The 9987-nt window shown below is 32.6% G+C and overlaps 1 protein-coding gene across 1 annotated transcript; it reads right to left on the minus strand.

Annotated features, from left to right (window-relative positions):
- Positions 1 to 3533: 3533 nt before the first annotated feature.
- On the minus strand, positions 3534 to 4601 carry MS3_00004293 (uncharacterized protein; the record flags this gene model as incomplete). Its single annotated transcript, XM_012938600.1, has 1 exon — positions 3534 to 4601. One exon carries the CDS (start codon positions 4599 to 4601, stop codon positions 3534 to 3536), a length of 1068 nt encoding a protein of 355 aa, XP_012794054.1.
- Positions 4602 to 9987: the final 5386 nt, after the last annotated feature.

Below are 9987 nucleotides of genomic sequence, written 5' to 3' on the forward strand. Positions count from 1 at the left end.
TTAAAATTTTTGAGTTTGTACGTAGTATTCGTGCGTCCAGAACTTGAGTACTGCATACAAGCTGCTAACCACTGCCTAAACAGAGATAATGAGCTGTCGGAAAAGGTTCAGAGAACCCCAACTAGGCTGATTCTCGTAATGGCAAAGCTCTCGTATGATGCTCGACTGGCTGAACTGAACCTATTTCCATTGTCATATACAAGGAGCAAAGGCGACTTTATCACAATTTTTAAATTACTTAGCGATAAATTTGCATCTGATATGACCTCACTTTTCTTGTCTTACAAAACAAAGAATTTACGTGGACACTTTGAAATAGTTCACAAGCCAAGAACAAATTGCTTGTCAGTTGACTATAGACTTTCCCATCGAACCACCAACAAATGGAATCCATTACCACGAAATGTGGTTAAGGCTCCATCTGCCAACGCTTTCAAAAGGAAGTCGGGTCAACTGATAGACCAACATTACCAAGACCACACAGGTCACTTAGCCTCATGTCCAGTCTAAATTAAAAGTGTAACCTAAGAAAAAATAATGCCATCTAAGCATATAATTCAAACAACCATTACAAATGAGTTAAACGTCATCATGCTGATGGCTATTTGAACTCAGCTGCTAAGTGGATAACGTCATGGCACTTGGAGTGAATGACACGGCATTCAAGTCCTGGATTAAACCTCAATTCTGGGATTCAGCTACCTAAAGCTGATGAGTCCCAAACAGAACGAAACGCGCGTTCTTGATTCCACAACTAATCACCGCCTATCTCTACCTTTTGTTTCTTATGAATTAATGGAAATATTGAGGGAATCCACAGAAGATGAATGCATGTCAAACAAGAGACTGATCATTTGCACTTCTAATCATCAGTAGGAAGACTCAACTAATCAATACAACTGAAGTATTAAGTATAATTCAGTAAATTACTGAGACGTTTTAAGTGATCACTAATTCACTTCATTATAAATACTTTACTATTCGTACTGAATAATTTCTCATTTCTATCAGCTTAGGGGATTCACAAATTTAAACGTTTTCCGGATGACAATTGTAAAACAAGAGATGTAGAAGTATGACGATTTTAGAAAATTTATTGAGAATCGATCATCGTTCGGACTAAGTTACTGATTTCTTTCATAACATAAAATGCTAGTTGTTTTTAGCTCTCCTTAACATCTGCTAGTTCAGAGATAACTGTATTATTACTGTGAGTGTAAAGAAATTTCATAACAATTTGATAATCATTCTATCATACTTCATAATCTTCACGTATAGTCAGGAATCCATATTAAATAGAATTTCAAATAACATGTAGAAAGAAAACTCTCGATAGTATAACATGAATTCATTTTCATCATCTGTATGAAACTTTTGTTGGTTGATGAAAACCTTTCTGATTAAAATGATCCTGTTATTATTCACATCGTTAATGAATAGAGTTTACGGAATAACCTTAATTTCTACATATTCTTCAGTTGGATTCCATTATTTTACAGAGAACTTAAAAGTTTTCTTCATTACCGTTAACCTGATCCACCGATTTATTTTATTTATCTTGAAGTTTATCGTAGTAAACCGAGTTGATGGAAATTTAGAATAAACTATATAACTAGAATAAATCTTACTATTACATCATTTGAAATCATTTACCAAGTATATATTTTTTCTACTCTTCTCGAATGACACGTTTTTCATGTGACATCCATTGAATTTATCAAGTGGATTAAAACTACGTAGACGGAGTAGAATTCATTTACAAATTTAAGGTGTTAAATATCATGTTTATTAACCACCGACTTTAGTCTATGCAATAATCAATTAAGTCATGGATGGTATCTTAAACGTTTTGATGAGTATTTTTTTTCATATTTTTGATGATGACAATTTGATTACTTAGGTATTTGAAACAAAAAATACACTTGAATTCATATGCCAATGAAAGCTAGATTACCATGGAAAACCTGGAAGCACTGAACGCTTGTTTCTTCCTAGTATAAAGCTTTTCATCAGTGCTCATCCATGATCCCGTGAGCGGGATCCCACTCCACGTTTTCCATGGTAGTCCAGCTTTAATTGGCTCATGAATTCAACTATTAAATTACTAAAATCTCCACAAACCCTCTCCTTTTGATAAAAATATATGCCAAAACGTTCTGAATAATCATTAATGTCACATTAACTCGGCGCCCAAATACTATGAAACTATTCGATCGAATTTAGACGGAAGTTCTTATTTATTGTTCTGAATAATCGTTCAATATAAATTTAAAGTGTTGAGTTATTTATATTTAATTATAAATTATAAGTATGTTACTCTGCTTTGATGGTGGTTGGAGGTAATCGACAGGAAACCCTGGACCCAGATTTCGTGCTACTTGGCACTTGTCAGCAAGGTGTACCTGTAATCTTGAGGGAACTGATGCTCCCTGGCGGATTCGATCTCGTGTCAACTAGCTTCACATTCAGAGACTTTACCACTGAGCTATCCCAGCAGCGACCGACTTCTTGTAATCATAGTTGATTGATCACTGGGTGGCGATCAATGTCATGCGTGTCTAGTCCTTATTAGTGCAGATCTAATGCTACTGTGCTACTGTGCTACTGTGCTCCTTGATCAACCTATTCCATTGAAATTAACTGACTGTCACAATTTTCAACCTTAATTTTGCCTGTTATTGGTAACAGAAATGAGGTATCTACTAAAAATGTTTTTAGGAAAATTCTGCTTTCCTCGATATGTTACTCAAATGTTAATAAGAATACTGGAAATAACTTAGTTTGTTCTAAGTTTCTAAAATTAAAATACAGGGATACGTATTGTGACCAACTGTAATATTAAATACAGCTTAGTTTATTTATTGTTCGTTTGGGGTGGAGATCAGACTGCGGGTCAGTAAATTCAGGAACTAATACATGATGATGAACGGGATGTTAGTTTATATGGGGAAATAATATTGGAACCACATTTCAGTCAAAATATCTAAGTATCCCACAAAACCTTATAGTAATATAGAGAAAGCCTAATAATGATTATTAAATGATTAATGTATAAAGTGTCGCCTTGATTATACTAAAATAAGACAGATTTTTCAGTGAATTCAGTTTTAGTTACCTCTGTTATTTATTATATGATCAATTTTGAAACGTTAACTCAACAGATATTTGCCATCTAGTTTCAATGAATAATATAGTACCATTGATTTAAAACATTTACGTTCTACTCTTTGAACTCACGTGGCTAATCGCTAACACTGTTAACTTTCATCCACTGGTTGTATAACAAACCAAGTAACCTATTTATACATTAGCTTTTAGAATATAAACATTGATTATCGACTAAACAGATATCCTATATCATTCGATAAACTAATATATAACAACTTATTGAATAACAATACACATAAATATATTTTAATAAGGAAAGTAAAATTAACATTGAATAGCAAAAGAACAAACAAACGTAATGATTAATTTTCATTGTTGAACTGAAATATTATTTCCACTGTTTACTGATGTTTTCATATTAACACTTATAATTGTACAGCATACATATAAACTGGACCACGTTCATTTATTTGTGGTCCAAAGACTGGATGAACTTGTATATATGTTATGTTGTCATCACAAGTTTTATATGGAAATGTCATACTTTTGTCAAGTTTTATTCTTGGTAATTTGTTAGGTTTTTGTAATTTAGTTCCATTATATATTTCTTTCATACTAGTTAAATTAATTGTAGATTCATCGTTAACTTCTTTAAATAGGGTTTGTGTTGAATTTACTTGCAATGGTATTGAAGTTACACGATGAACAGATGATTTTTCTATTTTTTTATTTTCATTTTCATTCAGTTTTATATCTTTTAGAGAAGTAAGCTTAAATTCATTTGGTTTCGTTATTCTCCATGAACCAACTGCTTCATCACATGTTTTCTTTGAATATTCACTATAATCTCCTATCAGTGAATTAGGTTTTAACAGTGAATTACGAACTGATTCAACGGACATAGCTCGATTCTTGTTATTTATATAAAGGTTTTGCTTAATGTTATCATTATAAACTATCGGTAGTTTTTGAGATAAACGAAATGAATCTGATTGTGTAGCTTTATCTATCAGATTACATATTCGATTAATATCATTTGGTGATTTACAACGAAAGAATTCATAAGTACGTTTATCATCGAGATGATTTGAGACACATAATGCTAATGCTTGTGGTTTTGAACGAAATGTTGAACAACGCTTTATATCTTCATAACGTAACTCTGAATGAAATGAACGTCGACCCATAGATTTCAGTCGTTCAAATCTCATTGTATCATCAAACATATATAGCTTACAATGAGTATTTTTAGAACTATAATATTTGTCCAATAGCGTCTGTATTCTGTCTCTTGTAAACTCCTCATCTTTTTTTAACTCAATTTGTTTCAAAATGTAGATATCACATTCATGAAATACATGATTTCCAATATCTTTAATCGGTGGATGTCGATGTTCAAATGAAAGATCACGATCTAAACTGTCACCCCAGGAATCTGATACGCTTTTGTCAGATGTAATACGTGATTCAGATTGTGTTCGACGTCCCGACATTTGTAGAATTAAAACTTCTATAATATCTCTTCATAAAACAATGCATATCAACACATATTTTTGTTTTAAGTACATTAAAAAACTATATATAAATGCGGGTCAGAAGACATGTAATGTGATAACATACTGTAATTCCATTTCACTGATTTATTGATTCTAGTTATTTTTGTTTACATGAGATGTAGAGGGTTAGCTGAGGACACAACTTCTGTAATAACATTTTTACAGTCATTTATATGCTTCACTGATATTTACCAGCAGAAAGTTTAACAAGCATTTACATACAATTTTTCATATCGAATTCATCTTTAATTAAAACTGAAATTATCATTGGATTGATAACATTAAATTATTTTGTTAATATCTATGAAATGACTTAACTATTTTCTAAATACTTGACATTCAGACAAGAGATAAATTGCCTGAAACAAAAAGGGTGAATTTATCTCGGAATTTTTTAATTGGATATGATACTAATTTTCAGATGGAAATAATGGCAGCTTAAATAATCGAAAAAATAATCTGGGAAAAAAATTTGTACGGTTGTCTAGTATTGGCTGTATTGACACTTGTTAAAACCGGTTTTAGAGAAGTAGGTCAACTAAAAAAGAAATATAGTGGTAAACAGAAGAAAATAACTTATCTCTCTCTTTCATGTAGGTAGAGAATATTCTAGGACTTATGAATCCTGGCTTCTCCAAATCAGTTGATATCAGAAGTAGTGTGTTTTATTCAAAATTTATGTACAGTTGTGTTGAAATATTTATTTTATTTAGTTGTATTGACGCACTGAATATAGTTCAGTAAGACTGAAAGAGTAGACCGATTAACATAGGCAAGAAACAGTGTCATAATGTAATATTTTTGTGACCCATTATAATATGTTCATCTAGATCTGGCCACTGCCCAAGAAATCATGAAATATATTTTAAAAGGTAGATGTCTGAGTTTGAAAGTTTAAAATGTAAGTCATTTATGGATGGGTTTATTTCATCAATATAACTTACGATTTCTTGATGCATATCATATATATATATATATATACTTTGTTTACCACCCTATAAGAACTCGTAGATTGTGTTACATAGACTCGGCAACCGCCTACTTCAATATGCAATGGTGTTTAGATCAGAAGAAGAATAGAGGCAACAAAAACAAGTCTTAATATTACTTCATAAAGTCGCTGATTGTTGATTCGACAAGCTCTGTAAGGTGCAGACCTTAAGATTATGGTCCGTTTGATAATTTGTATTTACGATTGAAGTAAAGAGGTAGTGCAACACGATATCGATTTTAGTTGGATTGATCTACTTAGTCAATCCTACCAATGGATTCATAAATTATATTTATCTGATTTCATAATTTTTGTCCCAACATGAATAAAAAATTTGCCTTACAGTCACCTTAAATTTTATATCCTATACCTAATTCATAATACTTGATGGTTTACGAATTCTTTTAACATCTGGCCTAATAAATATGGAACAAATAAAATAGAAAAACAATAAATAGAAAGTACAAATTGATATGACATGTAATGTCAGATGTACTAGTTGGGATGTGAGTCATAAATGCTTGACTCGATATTTCACAATAAGAAATGGGTTACTTACTTACTTACGCCTGTTAATCCTAAGAACATAGGCCGCCGACCAGCATTCTCCAACCCACTCTGTCCTGGGTCTAATTTTCTAGTTCCATCCAATTCTTGTTCATTTCTCTCATGTCTATTTCCATTTCTCTGAGTAATGTGTTCTTTGGTCTTCCTCTTTTCTTTTGGCCTTCAGAATCCCATGTGAGGGCTTGTCTTATGACACAGTTGGGTGCTTTCCTCAATGTGTGTCCTATCCACTTTCAGCAATTCTTCCTGATTTCTTCCTCCATTGGGATCTGGTTTGTTCTTTCCCACAGTTGGTTGTTGCTGATAGTGTCCGGCCAGCGGATCCGAAGTATTTTGCGTAGACAACTAGTAATAAATACCTGTACCTTCTGGATGATGGGTTAGTTTGAGAAATATAGAGAAAGTAGAAATCCCTAAAAATCATTATCTTAAGTTGTACATTCGTATTTATAGTTGTGTGGTAAGCATATATCCATGCCCGTACTATAGCTTATATAAATGATTTCGTTAAAAAGAAAGAAGTTTGTCCGCTTAATTTTCTTTATTTTTATTTAATGACAATGAATTATTTAAAAAATCATTATAATGACATAATAAGGAGTGTTAAAATAATTCGGGAGGGAAGAATATACACGAAAAAGGAGTGAAGTAAAATATACGATTGAGGAATATAGCAAATAATAATGAATGGAATCGTTTGACAAGTTTTATCTAACCATGGAAGAGATAAGAGTGTTACAAATTTCTTATGCATACATAGACTTAGATCGTTAGCTTGAATTTCTAGTTTTTGCCATACATAAAACAGGAAATCCAACCCCATAATGAAGGGTAGATTGTATTTAATAAATTACTCCGAATGATTTGGTCCTACCTGCTAAATGACCACTTTTAATCAAGTGTGATAAAACGGATCTTCGTATTGTTTTCATTACATCTTTTCCCAAACACGAAGAAAGGTACTCACTAAACAGTTAACTCATATGTTCATATGTATGTCCAATGCGAATTTCTCCAGAGAAGTGGTTGACTTTGTAGATAATTTTGAATGTGGCAAACCAGGTAAATTATCTTTCAGTTGAAGAACCGCCAAAGTTCAGGTAGGAAACGTTGGACAGAGGATAATAACATGAAATGTTTTCATCATTGTTTTATTCTATCCCACAAGAAATCTCTGTCGAACTTTAGTATTAGGAGGAGAGGTTTCTTACTAATCGTCAATATCACTACTTTCCTGATTCCTGTGTGCGTACATTTGTTCAGAAAACATTGACGGTAACCCATTATTTCTGTTCTTTACTGGTTGCATTCCTCATTTTTTTGACCATATCAAACCCATGTATCTATGCGACACTAGAAATTATTAATTGGCTCATTTTCTTTCACTCAGATGAAAGAATGTAAACTCATCGAGGTATTTCTTTAGCCTAGTAACGAAACCTTTCGTAACATTGGTTTCCTAAATATTTCTCTTCCTCAGTTACATCATTTCATAATACTTTTCTAGTTTCCGATAATATATTAAACCAGATAAATTTAGCTTATACATATTCGCTTTTCAATTACTGTTAACTATCATTTATTTATTGAAATATGCAATCACATAATTCAAACGCCACAGTTTTCTGTTATAACCGTAATCAGTGTATTGAAATGTTAAATCTTATGTTATTCTTTATTGTTTTAACTTTATATGGATTCTAATAACCTTTGGTACACTATCATGATACGACCTAAGAAAAATTTCCGACAAAAACCATGAAATAAATATTTCAACTGTAGTGAACAGAAACGCAGGTGGGGACAAGCAAATGCATTTCAATTCAATATTACATAATATCTTACTAAAATCTGAGAACCATACAGTGAATAATTCATTTGCAAATTATCCATCAACTGTCCAAGACTTTATTGTTCCTTCGTTTCCTTACCAATCACCTTCTGTTCTCGTTCTCTTCTCTTCTATTTTCTCAACCTTCAGCCGCCAGGTATTCCACTTTCGACTGATGATACATACTACTTATATCTGTCAACATCAATAGCACACACCACACAACTACTTCAGTATAAATCAAATCACTTGTACCCATCAAACAGAAATATTACGTCCTTAAGATCTGCAACTACCTAGAAATGAAGTCCGAATCTATCATTCAACAAATTCATAAAACTTATTATGTGTTTATCTGGTGTAAGCTATGAAGCAACGTCAGTTCATCGTGGGTTTTTGTCAATGATCTTGTTTAAGAAATGTTAACAACTAGAATTGTACTTGAAATCAGTGACTTAATGCAGTCATAGTATACAGCATTCAATTATTCGTTTAGACATTTCTTTAAACCACCAATCGTTTAGTAAATCTAAATTTTGACAAGTCAATCGAACTACTTTGAGCGAAGCCATAACTGTTGTATAAATAAATGAACGCTTCACATTGCACAAGCATACTTTTGACTGAAGTCGGCCAGATGAGTTCCTCCTAAGTGTTTGTATTATAGCACGGATATGCTTGAAAACTACATGTACTTAGCTATCAGGTTTTTTGTAATTATTCAGATAACGGCGAATCGTTATTGTAATATTTTTTGATAACTAAAAACGGTTTCATACATACATTAGAAATATTTGATACTACAATTATAGATGGGAAAAATCATACCATTTTTAATCTTCATAAAGATAGACAAAAGACCGAATTCTAGCACTTTCCAAAAAACCCCTTCTGATAAATACGAAATAGTTATTTTTGAAAATAATGGAAACGCTCATAACCCTCACAATTGACTGGTCACTAGGTGTTGATCAATGTCATGTGTGTCAGGTCCTTCTTAGTGCAAATCAAATACTACCGACCAAGTTGCAATATGGCCACTAGTCTAGGTGACACGATATTGCGTGCACTATGATGGTCGATAGCATTTGATCTGCACTAAGAAGGACCTGACACTTAGGACATTGATCAATCAATTGTGAATAAATATCACTCCGACAGGAGGTCAATCGCGGCCCGGATAGCCAAGTGGTAACATCTCTGACTATGAAACTGAGTGACACGGGATCGAATCCGTCAGGGAGCTTCAGTTCCCTCAAGATTACAGGTACACCTTGCTGATGAGTGCCAAGTAGCATGAAACACGGGACCATGGTTTCCTGTCGACTACCTTCAACCACCATCTTACAAATAACCCTTAATAGTTTGTCATTTATATTTAATAGACATTCCTTTCAATTAATAACAAAATCCATTGTTATAGCCATATCAGATACTATTGAAAATGATAATTTTCTTTTAGTTATTTCGCCTGAAAACACGTAGAGTTCAGAAAAGAATTATTGCAAACGTCAAACATAGACTTTTCTTCGTAGTATTTTCTTACAAATTCTGACTTGTTGTTGAGTTCAATCCTTAGTTAAATAGAAATACAGCAACGGGATTATTTGACCAGTCTGATGCTTGCTACGTTTAAAGTGAACAGAAATGTTTTTACAACTGTTGTATACACTTGTTTTGTTCATTAATTAAATTTATACGTAGATTGGTGATGTGTTGACAAACAAATTGTTGTACACTAGAAGTGTGTTCTATTAATATAAGAACTAGATTAAAGTTAGTGTGTACGAACAGTGAATTCTAAGAATACGAAGAATATTTATCGACTGAATGCTCAAATTGAATTCTTACATCACCGTCTCATTTCTTAGAAACCCTTTTAACCTCTTAAAATAAACGATATTAACGATCAATACAGTCACATTCAACGTAGT

The sequence above is a fragment of the Schistosoma haematobium genome, chromosome ZW, assembly GCF_000699445.3.
Source record: "Schistosoma haematobium chromosome ZW, whole genome shotgun sequence".
Lineage (NCBI taxonomy): Eukaryota > Metazoa > Platyhelminthes > Trematoda > Strigeidida > Schistosomatidae > Schistosoma > Schistosoma haematobium.